At 40.1% G+C, this 26,348-nt stretch overlaps 1 protein-coding gene and 1 long non-coding RNA gene across 4 annotated transcripts in view; both read left to right on the forward strand.

Moving 5' to 3' along the window:
• gpc5c (glypican 5c) overlaps positions 1–26,348 on the forward strand; it is a 112,740-nt gene that overhangs the window by 74,283 nt on the left and 12,109 nt on the right. For all 3 annotated transcript variants that reach the window (XM_034888007.1, XM_034888005.1, XM_034888006.1), the window contains 2 exons: positions 3,485–3,605; positions 19,570–19,711. In XM_034888007.1, the coding sequence (XP_034743898.1) occupies positions 3,485–3,605; positions 19,570–19,711 (263 nt within the window). The remainder of the gene's footprint in view (positions 1–3,484; positions 3,606–19,569; positions 19,712–26,348) is intronic.
• Positions 15,406–19,196, forward strand: LOC117954309. Its single transcript, XR_004658794.1, has 3 exons — positions 15,406–15,871; positions 18,064–18,068; positions 19,186–19,196. It is a non-coding gene; the product is annotated as an uncharacterized LOC117954309 (long non-coding RNA).

Raw genomic sequence — 26,348 nt, forward strand, 5'->3', positions numbered from 1 at the left:
CTGGTGTGTGTGTGTGTGTGTGTTCGTGTGTGTGCGTGTGCGTGTGCGTGCGTGTGGGTGTGGGTTTGTGAGGCTGTGGTAGTGGTTGAAGTAGGGATGTATCCACTTTGCAAATTCACTAAAGTGTAACAAGCAATTGAAGGAGGAAGAGAAAATAAACAAGAAGGGGATGTAAAGTAATGTGTAGCGGCAGAGGGTTAGTGAGAAATGTTTGCATTTTTATAGGCTCGATCTGCAAAGCGCTGTTTCAGCAAGTTGAGGGAGCACAGACCTTATTAAGAGATTGCTTAGATCCCAGGCCAGAGACTCTCAAATTCAGCACTTTTATGATTGCCCCCGCACATATTCACATGCATATATACAAGTGTGTCCGTGAACAACCTCATACAAAATCATCTACCCCTAAGCACATCATATAAACACATTCACATACACATACACCATCCATAATCACTTTATCAGCCTTTTACTGCCTATAGAAGCATCAATTGATTTGATGACAGTACACGTCATTCCTCTCCAATGCTGTTTATGCTAATGCTAATTGTCCACGCATGGAAGATTAGCATCAACATATCATTCTCAAATTAATTTGGTTAACAGTTTAATGAATGTGCGGTAAAACGTTGTTGTAGTAAATGTTTAAAAAAACACATCTTTTTTATACTATCTCTCTAAATATACTTTTCTACATCCTCTGTGTTAAATGTTCTGTTTTGGCGCCTGTCTCTTTACAACCCCTTTAAAACCTACAAAAAAACACCAGTCTGCTCTAATTGGTCTCCTTAACGAGGTTTCCTCCATTGCGCTCTCTGCATCTCTGCATTGTTGTTGCAGCCGGGGAATTACTTTAACTGCACTGTAGCGACAATTCCTATACATTTATAGAAAAGTTATGACATAACAACAGTATGTAAGTCGTGACGGCTCGTGACAACTGAATACGGGCTGTGTGTATTTCTCTGGGGGTTGAACATTTTATAAAGCCATAGAAATAGCACTTTTTACAATATGGGACCTTTAGGTATTAAACAAAAGGATATGATCACGGATACAAATTAGTCACTTTTACAGTTTGTTGTTTACCCTAAGGAAGTCTTGACATTTGAGATGAGCCTGAAGTAGGAGGGGGATGAGTGAATGTCTGTGTACTATAGATGTCCATAGAAGCCTTAGTGTGAAAAATAGTATTTTCCAATATTAACAGCCTTTCTGAAATAATAATGTACTTTCATTTTCTTGGGAACAATGATGAACTTCTAAAGTCTGTAGTGTGTCAGCACTTCTATATGACAGGCTGTTGTCCTATTTCCCTAAAATCAGGAGTAAGTAGGTTCTCTGTTGTTTTTACTCACTAACCACTATTCTACCAGTAACGCGTTGGCATGATTAGTGAATCTGCTTGTAGGTTATAAACAAATTAGTTTTTGGCCAGTTAATTTGTATCCTTTCTTTACTGTAGCCTAATGTAATGGTTTATGTTCAGTATTATTTCCAGGTAAATTTCTCGTCACTCTATTTTATAATTAACTGTTGATAAATCAATGACCTTTAACAGAGAGAATTGTTAATGGAGGTCGGTGAATGGCGGACCCAAAATGCAGACAGAAGCAGAGGATAGTTTGACGATTTAATAAAACATAAAAACATACAAAACCAAACCTGGAAGTCCTGGAAAAGGCAGGAAAAAAGCTAATCCAAATTAAAGTCCAAGTAAATAAATAGAAACACAAGACTGAAAGGGACGATGTAACATACAGGACTACAAACTGGAAACAAAACACACTCTATAATCTGAGACATGACAAGGGAAACACAATGACTAAATACACAGGGTAACGATGTAACAAGATGCAGGTTACACAAGGGCTGGGACACAGGTGGAAAACATCAGGTCATCACAAGGGTGGGAAAACACAGGAAGTTAAACTAGACAAGACAGCACAGAAAACCAGACTATCACAATAAAACAGGAAACAGAACATAAAACAAGACCGTAAATGACACACTCACAAGGAGCCAAGACATGACAGAAAACCAGGCTACCAAAATAAGACAGGACAACAGACTACCAATAATCACACAAGACAAAAAGTGTGTGCGTGTGTGTGTAATACTCCTGCCCGCACTGTATCCTCAATTGCCTGTTTAAAACGTTAATCGTTAAAAACTACAACATTTTTAAATCTATTTTTACAGGGGGCCTTTTTGTGTTTTAATGTGTCATGATATGCTGTTATTTCGGCCAAAACAATTGTGTCTATTATACTGAAATAAAACACTTCCCCTCTATATCAGGCAGCTGCTAGAAATGTTAGCCTCCCTGACATCAGCTCAACAACAGCTCTGACAGAATCAACAGCTATAATCCCCGTCGAGCTGCAGGCCCACGGAGCACGCCAGGGATTAAAGGTCCAGCTCATCATGCCTCTCAATTTAATTTTTACAAGGCTGTGCTCAGTCATGTTTTAATTTAAAATATTTTCAATCACAGAAGAACATAAAATCTACTTTAAGTGATGTTTTGACCACATTTGATGCACAAATGATTGCATAATGGATAATTTAATGATTTCCGTACAACGTGCTCTGTGTTTTTTCTTTGACAAATGAGGCCCAAATGGTTTTTAGTTTACGGTGAAGAAATGCTGCGGCACAGTTGGCAGACCCCAAAATAAGTTAATGGACTACATGATAAACTCAACTAAAACTCAAACAGAAACATCGGTTTGGTGTTTAGTTAAATTGACAGTAAAAGCAAAAGCTTATTTTTAAAGCATAACTCAGTAAAGTTCAAGACGCATAATTCCACTGTTTTCCTGTGTATAGAATAATTACACATTGTTACATGCAATAAAGAATCCCTGAATAACAAATACACACAGTACTGCAAATTAAGAAGCAGAATAAAGCAAGCTAAAACCAGTTCCATCAGGAGAGACATGTTTGCAGATATGCAGATGAGGTTTATTGTACAGCTCAATAAAATGTACAAAGTCTTAGCGATTAGGCTCCATTGCTATACAAATATTTCATATATCTATATAGGGGTAGAGAACCATCAGCCCCCCTGATGGAATCTAGACACCGGTGGCGGCGACAAAGGAGCCAAAGACCCGACCGAAGGAGGCTCCAGACCGGTCAGCTGGAGTAGATGACTGGAGGTGGAAGAGGAGGTGGAGGGTTGCACTTTTTGCCTGCAACGACAGCTGAATAGCAAAGAGAGAAACAGATTTTTAAAAGCAGGGTTGTGACTCTGGGATTGGCCCTTGCAGTTTGCTGATTGGTTAAGCAGGAAGGGGAACGCCTCCACCAGCTGATTCCATTTAGGAAGAGAACATTGATTAAATTAGGAAAGAAGTGTTTTGTAAACCAGACACGTCTGGATTACGTTAACTGGATTTCTGGAACTGGAACTATTCGACACCTATATTGTACCTTTTTTTCTCTAAATATCTCACTCTACCTTTTTTTTCCCTCACAGCTATACTGGCAGAGTTGTAGGAAACGGTCTGCACGCCCAGAGGCAAAACCCAGAGGTCAAAGTTCGCAGCCCAAACCCTACACTGGCTGAGGTCAAGGAGAGGTTGGAGCGCTTCAACCAGGTAGGATGATTATTGCTCAGTGTGGGGTCATTACTCATCACTAATAAAGTTAAAATATGTACACATAAACACATATATATGTGTGTATATATGCAGTATATATATATGTGCTTGTTCACCTATCTGTCACATAATATCTAAGCGTTCACTAATGTTTTTGCCTATAAGAACATTTGTTTCCAGTATTGCATATGTCCCCAAAGTAAAGCAGGTCCAAAGTTGTTAGACAACTGAAGTATTGTGTAACCAATAACACAGATGTCTTAATTGATATGGCTTTTGTTTAATTAGTACACCTCAAACTATATAACACAGAAGTGCTAAAACGTCCTTGCCATATTTCTCAGATCCAAAGACTAGTTTTGAGCACAGAAGCAGATAAATGGAAGGGATAGAGTGTGAAAGAGAAATGATGACAAAAAAGGGAATTACTGTGGAAAGAAAAAAGAAGAAAGATGAGAGGCGGGAGCAAAAGGTCAGGAGTGAGTGACAGATAGGCAGAGATGACACAAGCAGCTTCAAAGTGACACTGTTTGTCATGTAGATGGGGTTTAGGGCTGAATAGGACCAAGAAGAAAAGGGCCATTTCACTCAGTCCCTAGAGGCCATTTGAAGAGACAAACAGACCAGGATTCAGTTCCCCTTCGCCTGCCTGCCCCTTTTGTTGCCCTGAGACTTATGCCCGCAGAAAGCATACCAGCCATCTCTCACTTTCTACCTCTATATCCCTCTTTCTTTCCCCTGTTTTTATCCTTCCGCTAGCTATTTGATTGCTGAAGTTTCTAATACACCTAGAAAACTTCTCTGTCTTAATGCATTTCTGTGTTGCTCTTTTTCCACTTCTTATCATGTTTCTCAATATCAATTCTTTATCATTATCTGCACACATCCTCTTCCATCAAGCTCCTTTTTTTTCCTCTCAAATCCATTTATGTATTTACCTCTTTTCACCTATGCCTTGTACACTATCCCACGTATATCTCCCAGGCAGCCCATCTACCTGTCTGCCACTGACAGCATGAGATCATTTCTGTCCAACCACAACATCCAATTGTGCATGGTGGCTGTCAAGTGCTCTGTTATCATGGTAACTATGCAGAGTTGAGCGGGTGTCCTGTTGACATTTACAGGGTTGAAAAAGCCTAGCTTGAATCTAGACCTGGCAGCTATGTGTTTGTGCCAGATAAGAGAAATGGATTACAGAGTGTTCAACGGCATTATGTGGCAGGCTATCCAAGGTACATAAGAACAGTTAAACATCCACAAGTGCAGAAATATATTTTATCACGTGTGTGCTCATTCTTGCATTCTCACACACAGCTTTATACATTTTATACATATAAATTTGGATCTCGTAAGGAAGCAACGATCCACAGGTATTTTCACGTTTTGAATGGATGTTCACTAAGTCCTCGAATACCGGGCTTCATGTCAACGTTGAATTTACAGTAATTACCTTCTGTAAATGTTTTAATTTCAACAGCGGCGTATGCCTAGTCACTCTGCGTAGTTGTTTATCAATTTCCCGGACTACTGTACACAGCTTTAAAAAATCTCCAACCGCCATAATTCATGTAGGTTAAATGGACATAACAGTGTTCGTATGTGGGCAACACAAACATTTTAGTTTCATAATGATCAGTATTTAATGTTTTATTAGGCTATAACTAATCAAAACTTAGGTTTAGTCTTATTGTTGGGACAAACAGGACAGGATTCTGGATTTGGGTCAACTGCTGATCATTTGGGACTGTTCCAAATGACGTATGGTCACCCTATGGTCCTTAGTCAGATATTATGACTATCTTATAAATAATTGTCAGTTTAACGTTATTAAACAAAAGGAAATAACAAATATATCCAGAATGCTTTAATACAACCCTCAAGAAAAATATCAGCATAAGGATGTCACCTGTCTTGTTGTCTACTTTTTTGAGCAAACAAGTCGGCCACTTGTCTCTTTATCCTTAACAGATGTTCGGAGACAGGCCCATCGTATAAGAATGTTCCAGGTGGGCCAGTCAATACACAAATCAGTTCCTATTCAGATTGATTTTGGCAAACCCATCTGGATCCTTCTCCAAAATGCAAACTTTACTGAACACCCTTGGTGCCTTTTAGGCTTAAAGATTAATTGCATTTCAATTAGGAGGGTGTAGTCTACAGCTATTAACTTTGTTGATCCATGCAGTGGACATGTGTTCATGCAGACTCCATAATTTGGCACTGACTTAGCTTAGTGATCTTGACAAATCAATAATAGAGAAATAAGGAACAGCAGTTTCTACGTGGAACCTGTGTGGATAAGTGAGAGGAGGAGTTTTTGGCTTAGTAAACCAGAAAAATTGTTAAGGCAAGGCAGCTTTATTTGAATAGCACATTTCAGCAGCAAGGCAATTCTAAGTGCTTTACATAAAACATTAAGGCAGTTCAACATAATAAGTGCTAATATACAAGAATAAATGTTACAGTGCAGTATAAGAAATTAAACACAAAGGAGCAGTTAAAAACAACTAAAAATATAAAAGCAGATAAGATAGTCATATAATTTTAACATTGCAACTTCAGAAGGGAAATTATTTAAAGAAAGGCAACATCAAAAAGGTACGTGTTATAGAATACAAGAGGGAGGCAGGAAAGTCAATGTTTTAGGGCATCACAGTTTCTTCAGTCTTTAGATCCCTTCGCGTTAACATGCTACACCGCTTTTCTCTCTGATTTTTAAGACTGGGAGTATGGAGAATTCTTAGCAAATATACAAAGCTGGCACCGCTCTGTCTATTTAGAAATATCAGCAGCCATTAAAGTTCTGGGCTCTGATCAGCAAGACCTGCGAGCCCCTGCTGTTACAGTATGTCAGGGCAAGTCAGTGGAAAGAAGAAGAACAGAAGTATATCTGATTAGATGTTTAAATAAATGTATTCCTTAAAACATTTGATACGTTGTCATTAAAAGTCAGGACACTTTCAAAGTCCGGCAGCCACACACTGAGTACAAAAACTGACCTTGACTGTAAGAAAAAGCTTAACAGAAGGAAACTCTGTTAAATGATGCATTTTCTGATATGTTGTCCATGGACTAATAAAACTAATGCCTCTCTACAATTATTCATGTTAGTTTTTAGTGTGTGTGCACGCATGTGTGTGTGTGTTTGTGTGGGTGTGTGTGTGTGTGTTTTCCTCCACGTACTTTTATCCTTGCAAAACCACTTTGAGTTACATATGTTGGACATTTTTGAGAAGTTAGTCCTTAGAAGTAGTGAAGACTGAGACAAATAACTTATTTGGGGTTAGGGTTTGCATTTTATGTCAGTGTTAGAAGTAAAAGAGGGCATCTCTGTATGTTGGTCCTATCATCCTTGGAGCTAGTTGTGGTTGATATTTTCACTCAAAGGTAAAACACACTGGGCTGATTTTCAAATGTTTGACCCTAAAGGTATTGCAAGTATTTCAGTGAATCCCTAATCTGATCTTTTCCAGATTATTACAACTTCCATTTCTGGCATTAGTGAGGTTAAGACATTTACATTTTTACCTACTGGAGAGTAGTTAGAGTCAGAGTACTGGGGCACTAAGAGGATTGGGAAGCTGCTGCTGACATATCACAGACTCTGACCCCTCATCCACCCATGGCATTCTCTTATTAAAGCACTCAGAGCGCCATACAAAATGTGTGTGTGTGTGTGTGTGTGTGTGTGTGTGTGTGTGTGTGTGTGTGTGTGTGTGTGGCAGACAGGTTAGAAAGTTGGAATAGGACAGAGGAATCAGTTGCACATTTGCGTTGAACACATCTTCATGCACATAGACATACATAAAAGCTGGAAATAAAACGCTAACACACGCACACACACACAGGACAAGCCTGATCTCTTGACCTCCTATAAAATGGTCCATTAAATGAGAAGGCCCAAGTTATGGTCCTCCCCCGTGGATCTCCTCTGACTATCCTCTCTCTCTCTCTCTCTCTCTCTCTCTCTCTCTCTCTCTCGACTTCGTTCTCTCTGCCTGTAAATATTGCTAATGTGGACAATAAATGTTTCAAAGTGGATTTTTGATTCCCAGCCATCAGTCCAGCTGCTTTTGGGTGGGTCTATCTGTTTCCATGTGAGTACTAAGGCCAGATCATTTGTCAGTTTGTCAATTTGCACTTTGGTTAACAACAAAGTCAGTGGCAACACACAGTGCGGGAGAAACACACCCAGACACCTATTCTCACGCTTTATTCTCATCTTTATTTACACACACACATACACACAAAAACAGAAAGTATCAGTCCCTCTTCCAAAGATTGTGGAAAAACGACCCAACTCTATTTTCATAAAACTTGGTGGAGGGGTGCAGCTTGGGCCAAAAGAAAAAACACTCAGTTTTGGAGCAGATCTAAATCACAAGGCCGATACAGAAATTATGTTTCACTTTTGTTAACATTGTGACATTAATGCTGTGCATCCTTAAATCCAGTAGATTGCCGTACAATAGTGACAAAACATACCCAACTGTAAAAATATGTACAGTAATCCTCTAGGGTAGCCTACACATGTAGTTGCTCAGACTTCATACAGAAAGCGGTCGCTATGGAGCACTCAGGGACAGTGGTTTCATGAATTATTTCCCTGTGTGTAAGAAAAATGTCTTCCTTGTGAACGTGCAGTTTTTCTAACAAGAAATAACAAGCTGCCATGTTCCTCATTTAAGTTCCGTTTCATCATTATTTCCATTTTAGAAGTACATAATAAATGCATAGCTAAGATGATGACATAATTCAAATAGTTTTCCAGACATATACGGTGGTTGCGCTTGCAGATTTGAATAACATAGAAGACTGGACTATTGGGGTTGGCGGAGGTCTGCACTCTCCCAAGTGCCCCTTTACTAAGAAATGGTGAAAGCTGTGGTCGATGGAGTTTTGGAAAGACTCCAGCATGAAAAATCCAGTACAGAGAGGCCAGTTGTATGCGTGATTGATGGGAAGGACTACTGCTTTGCTGTCTGGCTTGGCCAGTGGCCCGTTCAGGTTCCCCATCAGAGAAGCCTTACTCGTGTTTAACACACACTCAGCACATCCCCTCTGTGGATCCAGTCAATCCTCAGATCTATCAGCTACTGCAGGGACTCTCTTGTTAATGAGGACAGTTTGTGCGTTCTCTTTAGAATACCTTAAACACAAACTAAATATGTTTTTGTTAACTCCTTAAAAGCATATACATTTAGTCATATGAGAACCCCCCGAGTTGGTTTTGTCACTTCGATATGCCTCCACAGTATACTGTACGTCTCTTTTATTGTATGCTTTAGCAATGCCTGTGGCAGTCAGAATGCGTTTGAGCTTTAAAGAGTTATTGGAGTCCAGGGATGAAGAAAAAGCTGGGGTTGAGCTGGCAGCCTGTCACAGGGAGGGGAGAGATTCTTTCCACTTGAAGAAGATGATGGAGTTGGCCTTCACCGGAGCTCTGCTGCTCTTTGCTGCTGCTGTGGCAACGATACAGCAACAAGTCTCACTGCCCACGGCTGTGTGTCAGCTTGGCAACCAAACTTCATGAATCCAGACTGGAACTTAAGCATACCATTTTTTTTTTTTTTGTACCATCGTAATTAGATGCGAACCTCATAAAAATCCAGTGAACTGCAACTGTTTTTCCACATTGGGTCATATTCACTCTCCCCGTGGGTTTCAATTCCATGCACACAGTGAATTTGTCATGTGGAGAAAATATGGGACCTGTTTCTGTTACTGGCACATAGTCCTCTTTCTCAATCTGATATTGTGTGCATTTGTTGAAGTAAAGTAAAACACCATGTTTCAAATGCTCATGTGTCTTCACATATTTAGTAAACATTATTGAAGGAAGAAGGTTTTTTCTTTTTCTTTTTCTTCTTCAATAAAGTAAAATATTCCATTTGGGATGATGGGCTACAAAGATGTTCTGAATTAGGGCTTATATTACTTTTTATTCCACAAGTAAGGAGCTATCAACTTTTTTTAACTTTCATGACTTTTTTTATTAGCCAGGCGTAAACCCTGGGATAAACATTTGGTCATGTGCGTTTCTAAGTGCATCTCTGTTTGTCTGTCCGCAACTAATTATTTTGTCAACATTTATGACTGCATGTTCAAAGACCTCTCGTGGCGATTCATAAGATTTGTAAAACCTATTTTATTCATGGCTCTGTTTTATACCGTCATTGGCTGTTTCAGTAGCAAAAGGCATTTCCTGCAATCTAGGCTAGGCTAAAAACAAGCCTTACCTAGTCTCTTTACCATATCTTACATCTTATGATCAACTAAAGTTAGGCATGATACAAGATGAATCAATTCATGTTTTAATTGTCACGACCATCTTGACTGTAGAGCTGTTATGGGAGGATGGAAATAACACAGTGGCGCCCATAGCCGCCGCCACTGTGGTTGTGTGCTGTACGTAGAACATTGGGGTGGCAGTTTTAACGTGGCGGTATTTCATGGCCTTAACGTATTTGGGTTGGGAAAGAGAGACACACCTGGCAGAGATCTGCACTCTACTGATTGCATTTTAGTTTGTGTATGTTGGAGTACATTTTTATTTTTAATAATGGAAACCTTTTACGCACTGGGAATCTCTAACCGTACTCTTTATAAAAAGTGAATAGAGTTGCATATAAAGGCTGTTTAAAGAAAACAGTAAAGCTTAAAGCATAAAGCTGTTTCTTTTTTTTTTTTTTGGCAAAGTCCAGTTCTGGATGATTAGATAGTTAGATAGTTAGAAAAGTAGGTAACTTTCATATTCGTCTTGTCCTCTGTCTCACCTGCAGTGTGTTGAAGTTGTATGATTAATGCAGCACTTGGATTAATGATATCCATAATGATGGACGTTCATGGGGAGTGAGTGGTACCATGTCACGGTGGCTCTTCCAACATCTTTGTGCTGCTGCCTTATAAGAGGACTTATTTAGCCTAGTTTGAAGTCTGCAAGACTTCTTCTTCCAAGCAACTCGACAGCAGCAGAAGCCTTCACTGTCTGTTGACCCCTTACATCTCACACTACCGAGTTTTCACTAGCCTGGTGGCTGTTGGAACATGCTCTTAGAAAACTTCTGATGTCACTCAACCTGTCAAACCATTTTTTAACAGCAGCTTCATCACTTGCCCGACAAAGACCAAAGTTTATTCACTCGTACTTATACATTACACAAACACAATCTGCCTCAGTCAGTGCATGACAGGAGTAGGGTGTGACGGTCCAACGCCACAGCGTGTTGTTGTGATTGACTCATGAGGGTTACGTGAGGTCATGGCCAATAAAGTGTCACTAACTGTTGTAGCTTGTACTAGCTTGCAGTGCAGGGGCGTGTGGCTCTGCCATTGTTTAAACAATGTTCAAAGTATTACTCAGACCTCTTGGGTAAATGGGCTTATTTATTTTCAAAAGTACAAGCACATTTTTTAAGATTTCATGGAATTCGGAGGAAAGTAAGGCCATTGGCTGTAGAAAACACAACCATGTGGCCACTTAAAAATGTTTTTGTGATGTAGAGGCAACGTTTTCCTGCATTCCTTGGTATAAGCAGCTTTTGCCCAGGGATATTTCTGCCTAAACAAATAATCAGCCATTTTAATCAGTTCTTTTCAATTCTGCTTTTCTTTGCTTCCCCTGAAAAGGATGTCAAACCTGCATTTTATAATTGCAACCAAACTTAAATGACCAATCTGTAATTCCACTTCAAGGGGTCTTGGAAAATATCATTTTATACTGCATAGGAGTTTGGTTTGTGTAGTTTTGGCAGTCGTTCATGGGGTCATAGAGTGAGTGTGTCCACGCATATGTTCATATATGTGTTTTTTTTAAATGGATTGTTTTCCCTGGGCTAGTATTTTGTCTAGAGAGGATAACTGCATTAAGTCTGTATGTTCTAGTGCGAGGTGTCTGCCTTGTCAACACATCCCTGACCACCAGTGATCTGTTGAGAATTAAAACCTTGACATCTAAAAGTCAACAAGGTAAAACATCTGGCTGTCAACTTTGGATGAAGGGTTTTTATTGGCTTCATCTCAAACCATGTAAAAGGACAAAAGTAAAAAAGTACTTGGCTAACTGTGTTGGTACGCCTTTGATTTTAAACTCCCCTCTGAATCACTTTCATTTTCTGTGTTGTTGATGGCAATGCAGACATTTGCTGTAGTCCAGACTCTGACAGCTGCCATTAGTGTCTAGTCCAAAAGTAGCTTTGTCATACGGTTAACACACACACACACACACACATATATATATATATATATATATATATATTAATTAAAAACTGTCTTAAAACTTGTTGGCCATAACATGCACTATTAATCCACACAAACAGTAGGTCATCTGTTCCAGAATCAGGGCAGCAATCTACATTTACTTTTGGTTGCAGTCTTTCACTCTTCCTAGAAGTCTCCATCTTTGTCTGTTACTGTATTTCTTCTCTCTTTCTCTTTCTCTCTCTCACTCTCTTTCTCTCTCTCCCTGCCACGCTCCCATTTGGGAAATACACTTCTTTTTCTCCTTTAGCTGCCTTTTCTTGGTCAGGCAATCTGAAATGCAAAGTGAATTGCAGCTTTTTCCTCTGAAGCCAGAACTATACTCACATATATACAGTAAATGTTTACTCTCAGCTGATTTTTGCTTTCACACAAAAGCATCATGCGCCTGTTATAAATGTGACAGAATGGAGAGAATTTTAATTTAAAAATTTGGTTTTAGTACTACTTCAGACTTTTAGAGATTACCACTGTCACTTTTTCCTTTAGTCTCCTCCAGGTTTTCCTTCCCCTCTCCTTTTCTCTGTCCACCGTTTTACCACGACTGCCCTCAATGAGCTGATACTGTTTCAAATTGTCAGGGAAGACAGAGAGCACGTGTCTCAATGTGGGCATACAAAGGTTATGACTTATGATTTTGATTCACTAGTTTGACAGCAGTATCCCACATAATACGCATGCACAGATGTATGCACACACACACACAAACACACACACACACACACACACACACACACACACACACTTACACAATGACTGTGGCAGTTTCCGTATATATATATATATATATATATACGTATATATAAATATATATATATATTTCACATTTATACATTTCATAATCATATGTTCAGTTTCCACATGAAATGGAATGTGTATCCACAGTAGCTTCCTAGTTAAGCCACACTCGCAAACACACACACAGTTTTTCAGTCGTTGTTCTTCCAAGTACCTTCAAAGGTGATAGGTTGTTCCTGGCAGTAAAGATTTTAGATGCACCCAAATGCACGCAGGAATTCAGCCCTTGATGCTCTCAAAACTGCCCTATCATCCTCTGATCGAGGAATGCTTTTGAAACTAAAGAGAGAGGACAATGAGTTGGCAGTGTGAGAAAAGAACTTGAAAATATTGCAAGATTTGGGATTTTGTTCAAAGCCCTATGGGAATACCTGATTTGTCTTTGGATGCCATGGTAAGTCCAAGGCAAGCTTGAAGCATGAAATGTTGGGATCTTGTTTTTTCATCCCCTCCACCTTTAGCCGCTTCACTTGTTTTCACAACGAAAATCTCGGTCTTCCTGTCTGAATATTACTCATTTTTTAGTTGTTTACTCTAAATCTCTCACCCCTTCTGCCTCTCGTTTCCACCTTTTCTCTGTATTTGTCTTATCTGTCTGTCTTTCCCCTCAATCCACCATCACTATCTTTTAGTTTTACTTGGCACGTGCCGATTCAAATCAGCTAGATGTACCCACTCACTTTTCTTGATTCTGTCCTCGTATTGTTAGTTATCATAAACGTAAAATCCACCCTAAAATACAAAATCTCATAAAAAAATGCACTTTGTACTACAATGTCCATAAACATTGTCATTTCACCTTGAAATATTAACATTGAAATAATGATCTATAAATGAAGAAATTATCAAATCATCTAAAATGTCCGATTTCTGTGCCTGACTTTCAGCAGTGAATAGAACTGGCTCCACTTTAAACTTGCTGTTTAAGTAAGAACAAATCATAAAAGAGTCTAAAGAAAAAAGTATTTGTCAACCAATGGTATTCTCAATATTCTCAGCTACACTACTGCTAGTACTGCTTACACTACTACTACTTACATGTAACAGCACTGGGTTCTATCGGAGGACAGAAGTCGTTTTAGAGGAAGTAGATTAAACAGGCACAGGACAGTTCACCAGGGTGCATCATAGAGCCAAAGTTACGCCCTTGTACTTCCGGTCCATGCGACCCGTCTTTAAAAAAAATATCAACGGGAGTGGACGGGGAGAGGAAAATTATTTTCTATCCCATTTGAATTGAGCTATGAATTACAAATATGATGTTTGTCAATTCTACCGATAATTTTTCGACCGAAGAACGTCTCAATTTATTGTTACACCGTTGTAGGTATAAGACTGTGAAAAGACGTAATTAGAAAGACTACAGACTTCAATGGTGCATGGATGCCGTCTCGCTGAAGGTACAATGTCTCTGTGGATGTAATCTTCCTCAAATGAGCCAAGGATCTTGTCTTTTCTTTTGCTTATCTGCTGAAAACAATGGATGGATGGATAGAACCCATCAGGTAACAAAATGTAAAATGTGTTGTGGAACAAAACTAAGTGAGCTAGCTAGCAAGCAAGTTGTGTAGCGCAGTAAATTGTGTGAGACGAGAGATGTAGTTCACTGAGCGGTTTCACACAAAACTAGGTGCTACTGTGACAAACCTACAGCTAACTGAGAAATTCTTCGGTTAAAAATGTATCTTAAATTGCCAAACATCATATTTGTAATCCATGGATCAATTTAAACAGAATCAATAAATAATTTGCCTCTCCCTGTTTACTACTGATCACGAGGTCCACCGGAACGGGCCTGACTTTGGCTCTCTATTTTAAGGAACATATGATCACTCTTCAACTTAGTTCAATCCAGTTTTATAAGTATGAACATAGCTATACCACTGTACATTTTAATCAACCTTAACCTTGTGTTTAATTTGAATTTAAAGCATGAACAACAAAGCTCGATCTAATGCAACAGCCGTGTGATAGGCAGCGTTGTTTTACATGTCAGAGAGAGAAGAAGGCCGAGTCGTTTGAGTACAAAGACATCTGTCCCTGTAGGGTTAAAGGCACAGTAAATTTCTGCTTTGTAGGTTACATAAAGACTGCAACTATGGAAATATTCTGCCCACTTGCTCAGATTTTCCATATGGTATTGTGTGACGGATCAGGAGGACTTTGAAAGGTTTTTCTTTTCTTTTTTTGACGGCATAAATGGACCATCCTTTGTAGTGGTAAATGGTGACATTGTAAGTGTGTCCAATGAGTCATCCAATGCTAGAAAATATTGCTTTCAGACTTTAATTATCATTATTTGAAAATAATTTGCACAGCTTAGCATACTATGTGTGTTTTGCTTCTGCTCTAAAAAAAGGGTTAGGGGTTAGGGAAAATTGAAAAAAGCCAATCATTTAAATCCAGAGCTGGTCCTCAGTGCAGCAACAGTCCATCAGAAAGCAGATAGGGACAGAGAGAATATTCACCTCTCATTGTTATGCACTCAACAGTCTTTAAGAACTCATTTTGGAATATAATATTAGTATCTCTCTTCCTTTAGATCCTAGGACAAATTAGATTTGTTCAGTTGGAATAACACAATAAACTTCCCTCCCTATTGAAACAGAAACGTCAGTTGTCCTGACAGTCAACATAAACTTAATTGGACAGCAGCCAACAAACAATTCTACAATGGCTCAACTTAAAGTATTCCGGCACCGCGTCGGGTCTCGGCGTGTGGCCGTGGGGGAAAATAAATAAATTAATTTGGGAACTTGCATGCTGTTTTACATTTTTGAGTCAGTTGATTTCACCTACCAATCATATGAAAGGAACGCAACTCTAACTAACGCAGAGCTTAAAGTTCTCGGGCCTGGTGCCAGATTTCTGGGGTATGACTATTTTAGAAAAAATAAAGGAAAAAGTCCAAATGGGATTTGTTTTTGATGCGCTGGGTTTAACCAATCATCAAACTTCCACCTACCAATGAAACCATTTCTAGCCAATCAGATGCAAAGTAGGGCAGGTCCTTGCCAAAAAGCGAGAGTGCGGTGTGTGGTCTCCGTGGTAACGCGGCTCTAAAAATGTAGATGCAGCTTTAGTTGGGAACTGAGTCAAAAACAAATGGCACCGGGCATGAATAGAGAACAAGAGGAAAAGGGTGGAGACGGGAAGCCGTTTAGCACTTGGTGCCTCAAACTGAGCACCCGGCTGCAGCGGATGTGCTCTTAATTTAATATACTGTTGGAAGAAGTAAAAACGTATCCACAATTTTTTACTTCTTAAAAATTATGACTTTTATTATTGTGTAATGTAGGAAGGAGTTTAACTGTTTTGCCAGTCAAATTAACTTTAATGAGTGCGTATTGAAACATTACATTGTGGACCCCCTCCAAAAAAGTTTCAGGCTCAGGATTTCTTTCAATTTAATCCCTGGGTTTCCACAGCAACAACGCCCTAATTGATTCCTTCTCTAATTAACATGCTTTAAGGAGAGCTGGGCCAAGCAGCATTGTGTTAAATATCCCCTGAACTGCATGGGTATTAGCTTTATACCGTAATGGTTATCTGGATGGTGTTGGTAGACAAAGTTGCTGTTCACCAGAGCATTTCCTCCTAAAGTCATTGAATGTTCATTGCGTTTATTTAGTTGCTTTACATAATCAAAAAAGGTTAATGGATTTGTCATGGATGCTGTCCAGAACCAAATCGTTTGCTGTCTATCATCCATTATCACTCATCTTTCCCTTGCAAGCTTCTGCTAACATATTTGGATTAATGCAGAGGATGGATAATTACATCCTAGCTTACTTTTTTGCACATAAATGATTATACTTCTTCCTGTAATTCACAACCAACAACAAAATAGTGTCCTTGAAGTGTAATGAGACCGACCAGTTCCACACAGTAGTGTTAACGGCTGAGGTAGGAAGTAGGATTTTCAAAGTGCCACCTCCAAACAGGCACAAAAAAAAAAAAAAAAAACTGTCATTAGGTTACAATGTCAGCCAATCCACTATAAAATGCTCTACTGTAACCAGCATGTAATATTTTCACAGATAGGTTAGGTACAAGAGTAATCCTCTTGTACCTAACTGTACATCTATGAAAACTGAGCCATTCAGCTATAGTCAATGGCTTTCACTTTTGCGGTGAGCGTAAATGACATGTTTTAGCTGCTTCCACTAAAGGGCCCACTCCAGTTTCATGGAGCCCGGCCTTGTATTATGGGTGTACATGACTCATTTCACTTTAGCACTCATTTCACTCACTCACTCAGGCCTGAGGGAGAGGGGGTTCATGAACATTAAGTAAAAATGGAATGCACAACCGATGTAATGAGTTACAGTATCAAAAGTACCTGTAATGTCAGGCTCCGCCTGGTCTGCTCTTCCCCTCTCCTTTGCAGACAATGGGAATCACTGCTCTTGTAGGAATGACAGAAAGAATACATATATATTAATTATCGTTCTTCTGATAACATTGACAACGGTTGGGCTGCCACAGAATTACTGCTGACATTCAAAAATGTATACATCAACATCAGGATTGAGTGGATTCACTTATTATTTGTACTACCTTCAAGGCCTTGACAGACAGATAGACAGACATTTAAGGTGTCCAGACATTACCTGTTAACTTCCTAACATGTGCGAGTGACACATATAAAGACACAACAGGACGTCACACAAATGGGCCGTTTCAGTGGCACTCCCACACTGTTGTACCACCGTGCGACATATCGCCGTATTAATGTTTCCCGAACGCAACATAAAGTTCACCGTTGCTGGCAGTTGTGTTGAGTGACAGACAGAGTCTAGTGTCAATGGCGAGGAAATTATATTATATCATCCCTCAACACCCCGAAGCCCACCCTCCTCTCAACGTGTGTTCAGTAGTTGTTCCCTCCAAACGAAGGTCAGCTGTACACCAGGTACAGGTAATCTTGTCTGCTTTCTTATGAATGTTTAATTAATTAATACAACCTAAAGGACGGTCAAAATTAGCAAGTTTGAACATTTATGTGTCTCTGTGTTCTACAAATCTGGTATTCATGCCACTTTCTTACCCTCATACTCCAAAGGGTCATTTGTTGTTGTGTCAGGAGAGCTTTCTGTCAGACATGGTGTGATGGAACAAAGACCACCTTGATGATGGTGGACAGCAGGAAGAACCAGCAGGTTGTCTAATTAGTTGACCCCATGCTGAGAAGGAGAAACATCATAAGGAGCAGTGTTTCTCGCTGCAGGCTGAGAAAGTTTTCATGCAGAACTGTGTCATAGTACGGCGTGATATGGTTACTACAGGTCCAGGTGTTGATTACACTTAGGTGCAGGAGTAAAGTGAAAATACACATGATGATGCAGATGCTTGACATTCTAACCGCCATACAAATAAACGACACACCTAAAAGACAGTGTGGTTAGAGTAATTCATTTGGTTTCTTAGAAACTTTACCAAGTTCAGAATTTAACGTAAAACGCCATTTACAGGGATTGTAATGTCAGAGCATGATGACGGACACAGGAGACATGAGGTTCATAATGTTCCACTGGGAAACACACTTTTGCTTATTGGTTACAATATCTGTAACTTGCTTTGCAAAAGTATTTGACATGAGCATTTTAGCTCCCTCTGTAACATATGAGTAGAGGCCTAGGCTACATCTAAACTACTACGCCCCTAAAACAGAGACATTTGGAAACGCTGCTGACTCCGGTTTAGTTTGGAATGTCCGGGGTTGCATTGTAGTCTGGACAGGCAGAAACGGAGACATTTGGAAAGTATGACACAGACACCTGTCCCCTCGCGACGTGTCCTTCCCGGATTTGTCATGTGACCCTCTGTCAAAGGAAAACAGACGTCACCTTGACTACCTGTGGGAATTTCAACATGGATAACAAATTACAGTCGTTTCTGACCTTGTTATCAATGTAAGCAGCTGTTGTGCTGTTAAATGCTGCATTTTAAAATGCTCCTACTGCTTACACGCGCAGAGGCAAGCTACAACTTGAGTTATTTGTGACAATTACCGTGTCCAGCGGAGTTATAGGTGTTGTTCCACATTTTTGCATCCCCTTTAGAGATTGGCATTTACAAGGAAAACTAATGATTTTAATGTTTAGTTTAAAAACTGTTTAAAAACGATATAATCTTCTTTGTCATGTTCATGAATGATGATAAATCATATAAAATCATCAATGTTTAATCAGTAGTATTAGCTTTTCATGTGCCAACTCCATAGACAGTTAAAGAAATGGACGAACAGATTCCATTGCTCCCGACAGAGACCAGTGAAGGCTATTAGAAGCACTTTTCTGGTGATGGCTGAACATTACGGCACAGCCTCCGACTGAGCTTGAAAATGTAAATGTGACTAAAATGCTACTTATACTTAGTAAGTAAACCTAAACAGCTAATGTAAGTCACAAATGCCTGCAAGCTTATCCTGTACCGTTCAGGGATTCCTCTACTCTGCAACAGTAAGTCGCGTGGCTATGACGCAATCGTTAACCTTCTTTTATAAAACCGTCAGCTATGGAGCCATAATGTGAGGTATAAGGTAGTGTTTCTTTAGAAATAAACAATGGACAAATAGACTATTTAGACGTTTCAGATGTAAAGTGACATAAAAATGAATGACAGTCAATGGAATGTTAACTACAGGTGATGGCTTGTTAGCATCAACATGGTGCCATAGAAGCCAGGCTTTATGAAGGCAGGCTTACGCCCTTGGCCAAACAGCTTGTGAGGACAGAGATTGAGAGTTTTGAAATGCCAGTTTAAGATGAAAACGTAGTGCATGAAGCTTGACCTCATATATATGAGAATCAGGTTTGCTTGTACACATACACAGTGGAATTGATTTTCTACATGAACCAGTGTGTGATAAACATTGGGTTCTGTGTTTGTGGTTCAGGAGACCCAGGAGACGTTTCCAAAACTGGGCCAGATGGATGCCCGGGATGAACTGGGCAGTGGGGAAACAGAGGAGAGTAGCACCACAGACTGTGATGATGAAGATGGATGCCAAGCCTCAGGAGATGGTCAAGACCAGACGTGTAAGTAATACATACCCATGTCTACATGCATAAAAACTTACATATACACACAAATCCTCTTTCCTCTGTTAATGATGTTATCGTTGGCCAAAGTAATAGGTTTTGTTCACTTGGCATGTTAGAACCTCACTCCCAATCACTCATAGTCCACATGACGTCAACTCCAATTTTTGTGAGGTCTGTTATAACCTTAATTGCGCTCTACCTTTAATCACCTGATTTTGTGCGTTATATAACTATCTGACAATGCGGTGTCCTTTCTCTCTTTTGTGTACCACAGTGAGCCTTGAATTATTTTCACCTTCTGCATGACAAACACAAACTCACCATCAGCCGTCCTCACATGCTATGTCAAATAGAGGCTAGAGCAAATGTGGTAGCACAGGAGGTTCCTCAGATCCTAAGACAACAAGCCAGTTTTGTTCAGTGGGCACAAACACACACACACACACACACACATACACACACACACACACAAACATGCATGACAGTGAGGAACTGTTAGGGCTTGTGTTGGCTTTTATGAGAATCATTTGATCTCCTGTAGACTCTTCTTGTTAATCATCCCTTATTATCATGTTTTTTTTCCCCACCTGCACATTTAAACAAAGGAGTCAGATGAGACGCATTGTCTTATAGCATGGAGGGAGTAGAGAGGGACATGGTGGACCAAATATGCACTTATCCATGCATACACTAGCAGCAGGGTCCAGGTTCGGTATAATGGTTAAGATCTTTTCCACATGGCTGGAAAAAAGGCCAACAGGAGACTCTGCACTGATACATGCAAGCAAGCAGACACAATGAAGACAGGCCCGGTGAAACCGAGCCTCTTTGGCTTCCCTAATTCTTGTGCTTCAGAAATGCCAGATGCTGATTCAGCAGTGTCTTCATGCGTAACATGTACCATGTTAACTCAGCTCAACGCGAATGCACATAAGTATGGTTCGCACAGAGAGCTAACTACGTACATTAACAGGTGCCTCAAGATCATTACACATATAATATACAATCGGCTTAGGCTATTTCAAATATGGGCCAAGGACCTTTGTTGCATTTCAATCCTCCTCCTTTTCCCTTTTTTGTTTCTCCACTCTCTCCAAACAACTCCCCAAAAGATCCTTTAAAAAGATCCAAAAGTAGAAGTATTTTGAAATAGCACCAAACTATCTATTGAGTTACTTGGGTTGCAGCATAGTCCATTTTTGCCACATCATTTGCTGTAAGTGTTGTTTAGATAACTGTCAAACAAAATATTTTGGCTTTTTCTTCAAACATTTTAGAAAAAGGTGGAATAGTCCAAAAAGTAATCTTAAAAAAAAGACAAATTGAAATAAACAATTCCTAAGTTCTAATCCTTTGTCCCTGTGTCAAGTATTAATTTCACTTGTAACATGCGAAATATCCACCTCCTGCTGGTCTATCAATGCAGGAGAGGCAGAGCTATAGGGAGGCCAATTCCTCCACAGCGCAATCATCTTTGGCGGTGCTTAACGCTGGACAGAGCCCCGGTGACGCTACAAAATAACCTCAGGAAGAGACTTGTTTTGATGGAATAAGTGTTATTTTAATGGTTGTTTTAGTCCAGCAAAAGAAAACTCAGATTGGACAGGTAGTCCAGCTAGCTGTCTGGATTTACCCTGCAGAGATCTGAGGAGCAGTAAACCATAGTTTTCAGAACACATGTTCAAACAGAATTTGAAATGGCAACACAAAGAAAGCGGAATGGACATTTGGCCGAAAAGAGTGCATTGGCAGCAAAGAACCAATCCCGGAAGTGGAACATTATGGACATGGACTAGGAGGCCAACAATCCTGTCTTGCTCTGTATCTATAGCCACTGCATTATACTGTACGTATATGCACAATAATACTTACAAGGCATTAGGGCTCATTGGCATACAAGAGATGACTATGGCCACTGTGGCTTAGTGCGCTATCGGCACATCATAACACGTCTGGTCTAGTTTTACCAAAGGGTTGCGAGCTAATAGCCAATGCAGCTAATAGACAAATCAATAACCATTACATTCGTAGTTACACACAGCTCTGAACAGGTCCTTTCTGCCCTGCTGCTTGTTGATATGTGGATAAAACATGCCAGCCTTTCTAAGAGCTCTGACGGCAGCAGCAGTGTCCCAACAGCAGGGGATCATCAATCAAAACCACTGTCTGAGATTTACAGAACAACACCCATTAGTCTGTCCGCAAAGTATGAATCCATATCCCGGTGACCCCTGTTGCCAGTACAACTGTCCTTTAGCTTTCAAAAAATACTTCCATCCAGTAACAAAATCATATCTATGAAGACAAATAACAGCATTGGCACTAGTATTAAACAGCATTGACTAATGCTATGACATGGGCAACACTTTTTTGGCGCATCCTTCAATTAGACCAGCCAAGCCTGTTTTTTTTTAGCTCGGTTTGTGGGTATGTTTAGCTATTTTTCAATTTTCAAAACTTTCAGATAGACACCAACTTTGGTATTAAGCTTGCTTTAATTCTGTTTATTATTCACACGCTGTACCTAGGCACTCCCTTATAGCTCTTTAAGGTCACCAGTTTTAGATATAGTTTTTTTTGTAAACTGTTAGTATTTTTGAACACTTTTAAAAGTTGGCATCCCAATGCACTGTTGACAAACATCAGCTTTGGTAACTCTAGGGGTAGGGTGCATATTTTACCCTCCGGTCTGCCCTAGTTTGCCTCTGTGTAGCTGTGGCAGAGCTCCCAAGGTCCATGTTAAAAAGGGGGCATGACCACCCACTGTTATGCTAAGAGAGACGTCATTACCAAGCTAATGAACAGCGCCAATCTCCCAAGAACAGACTCACTGTCTCTATCTGCACTCAGATGTGATGGAACTCCTGCAATTCCTACTTAGGAGATAGGTTGCATGTGTGCATTCTAAAAGCATGTTTAAAAATGCAGATACAGATGCTTCTACAATACATATGTACATATCTAAGATCAGTTATTGCTTAGACCAAATTATTATATGCAATCATATACAAACTGGGCACAGTGTTACTATTTGACAGTGTCAGGCTGAACAACAGAATACAGATGTGAAATACAAAACAAGAGTTGGAAAAGTTACACTATTTTCACATACTCCAATTAGCTCTCCACTTCTAAAGGAAAGTGCAGTCTGAGTGCATGATGTCAGGCCTGTTTAATCTTGGTTCAGATCCTGCTCCCCTTGCCTGGAGACATGCTAGTGTACTTTGTGTGCCAACTAAACAAGGCCTAGTCATGTACGAACCGCCATGACCACAACCATGAACAAGAGAATAAATCAGTGACTCTTTAATGAACCATATCATCTCTCTGCCCCTGCAGCTATGAGAGCTTCTTCTCTGGTACATTTGGTGGCGTGACTATGGTTTATTAACGGTATTAGCGCAGGAACACTTATGGCTGCTCCTTCCAAAGAAGCTATTCATTTGTAGCTAGCTCATTAACGTATTCATCTCTAAAAGACCCACAATGGCACATTAGACCACTTTCTGTCCATTTGGAAGAGAGAGAGGAGACTCCAAATGTCTGTGCATCAAAAGGTAGAACAGTGCTTTATTTGTCTGTCTGCTTCCGTGAGTCTGATTTTCTTGCAGAGTAGGCAAAGTCTTTTCTGTTCTGTCATTTGCGCAGATCTGGAAAAACAGACCTAGGAAAAAAGATGTAGTTTTTTTTTATTTTGAAAGTAAATACACAGTACAAAAGTTTGCTTTTGCTTTTTATGAAAACTTAAAGATGTTTACGTTGCAGATGTAAAAGCTTTCCCACTGTTACAGTACACCTTTTGAATTGAGATACATCTTTCTTAATCGCCAGAATGGAAATTTGGTTGTTGCAGCAGTACAACAAAAGACATAAATACAGGTAAGAACAGAAAGTAACAAAAATATAAATAAATAAAAATACAGATCCAGTTTCTCTTTCTTAATCTTTCCCTTAACATGTAAAGGAATCTTTGTGTGTGTGTGTGCCCAAATATGGCTTCTGGAAAGAAAAATAGGTACATAAATAAAAATAGAAACTATTTAAAACTGGAGTGTAGTGTTGTTTTGTGCTGTTGTTGAGGCAGTCTGCCTGACAAAGGTGTGAGAAAAAAAGAAAAGGAGCAGAAAGCAGGTTATGCATCTCAGAGGAGGAGGAGAAGTAAATGCATGGATAAACAGTTCCTGTGATTGAGCCGCAGGGATGTGCTGCGAAGAAGTGTGAATCGTACAGCCATGAAAGTACAATTCTCTTTTGGTAACAAACACCATCTGTCAGAAACACTGGTGAGCTCATCAAGAAAGTGAAGACACCCCCGGCATTGCTCACACACTCTGCACTTCGGTGGCCAAACCTCTCTATTAGCATGAAAGAACATAATTATCTAAATATGACAAGATGGTAAGATTTAAGACTGGAGCTGTGTGCTTCTGTTATTCTTGAGTCGAAGGACACATTTATTAACTTTTCCTGTCTCTCCTTGCACCCACCAAGGAAACAGCTGGCTGTAAATTTTTGTGTGTGTGTGTGTGTGTGTGTGTGGGGGGGGGGGGGGGGGGGGGGGGGGGGGGGGGGTTACGTGTGTGTGTGTGTCTGTGTGTGTGTGTATGAGTGTAAACCTGACCCCAAGGGAAGTAAACTCTGAACCCTGTTTTAAATCCACAGCTGCTAGTTTTGTGTAGATGTTTTTCTTAGAAAATGGAGTGTAATGTAAGTTTTACACAGAGACACACACACACACACACACACACACACACACACACACTAGAAAGGTGGGTCTGTATGGTATGAGAAAGCTCCAATCAGCAAATTTTAAATTTAAGGCTAAAGGACACTCAAGCAAAATCTGTGCTCGCCATCTATCAACGTCCAGTGTAAAATGCAGTTTATATTTTGCTATTCACAGTTGAATAAAACTTGTGTGTCGTGGAAACCTTGTTTCTAAAAGCCTTAAGATAATGACAGTGAAACTTAATGTTCTTGGGTTGAAGTGTGTTTGTATCTGAATGTCAAAGGCCTGGAGAGAACTTCTCTCCAAAGCCAAAAATGCCATAAAGGTGTGCGGCAGCTGTTCACCCTGGCAGGGGAAGCACATTCCTGAAATGAACGGCTGCTTGGGCAGGATATGGCTAACCAACACCAGTGTTAGCAGGATAATACTGGATCAGCCCCAAGACCACTACAGCCTTCTGTTGCCCTGGACACAGCACACACCTGCGTTTCATGTAAGAAAGCTCGCATGATGGCGATAAGAGTGGAGATTAAGGGGAAGTGATCTGCCAGTCCGGGTCTGAGAGAGGACACAGGATCAAAGATAGAGGTGAAAGTAAATAGTTGCAACAATGGAGGGGTAATACCATAGATCTATGTGATGTCATGCTACAGTACAAGGTTTAAAAGAGTAACAAAGTCAGGAAAGTACAGCTGACATGAGAATAAAATGTTGAGGGATGAGATTCAGAGGAGGCAATTGCAACATGGAAACCAATGTTCAATCTACCGTGAGAGACAGGGGTTAGGAGGGCGGGTGGGGGATTTGGTGCTTGTGTACTCTGCCAGGTTGGGTAGGACCAATCCCAGCCCCTTGATCTTCCCATCCTAGGTCCTGGACTGAGCAGGGGGCCCATTGGGACTGGCGTGCGGAGAGGCCGGCTGGCCAACAGATGTAGTGGCTGTGTCCCGGTGCGGATATTACCAGTATGACTGCCATTTCCCTTAGCCTTTCATCTAGAGCTCAAGGGACTGAGAGAGAGCTCCACAGGGCAGAGTAGGGTTGGAATAGAAGGAACAAGAGGATCAGAGATGGCTTTTCTGGGGAGGAACATGGTCTGGTTTGCGGATGGATGTAAGATTAGTGAGCCACATTTTCACTTAGATATACTATATAATATAATAGTGTCATCTATTTGTTCTATCTGACGTTGTGACATTGCATATTTTTTTCACACTTGACTTGCTGTGAAAGATTCGGAGACATTTCAGTATCATTCCCTATTAAATATGCATGGGGAAAAACACCCTGCGAACGAGGATAATCCTTTAGACGAATATGTACATAATCCCATTTGTAAGCACTTCAACCGACAATAATAATCACTGTATCACAACTTTTAATTGTACATAGTGATCAACGGTCTTCCATTGCCTGCCCATCCATCCCTTATTATACCATCTTCCACCTTTCTCTGCACTGGTATACCTTTCCTTCCTAGCTTGGCATATTTGGCCCTGCGGTTTTTATGGCACTTTGAGAGCATATTAGCTTGAAGGGCTCCCTAGGCACACGGTCATCAGAGAAGAATGGTTCTCATTAGCCAGCATCATAATTTCCTTTCTAAGCAGTATCAGTGAGGCCTTTATGATTGAACCTCTCCAGCACACCTTTGGGACGTTAGAAACACCAAGACTCTCTGGTGGGGCAACAGGTTTTAAACAAAGTTTACCAGCAGAGAAACAAGGACTGCAAGTGACTCCTTGCTATCATACCGTAGCCACATAAAAGTTTTAACTACAGTGTCGCAGAAGGAGCTGTTATTCACTAATATAACAAGAAATCCTTACGACATGTGCAGGTTTCCAAGCAGTAAATTACATTTTAAAGACGGTGTCCAGACTCATAAAGTGGTCTTTATTG

Source organism: Etheostoma cragini, chromosome 12 (assembly GCF_013103735.1).
Source record: "Etheostoma cragini isolate CJK2018 chromosome 12, CSU_Ecrag_1.0, whole genome shotgun sequence".
NCBI lineage: Eukaryota > Metazoa > Chordata > Actinopteri > Perciformes > Percidae > Etheostoma > Etheostoma cragini.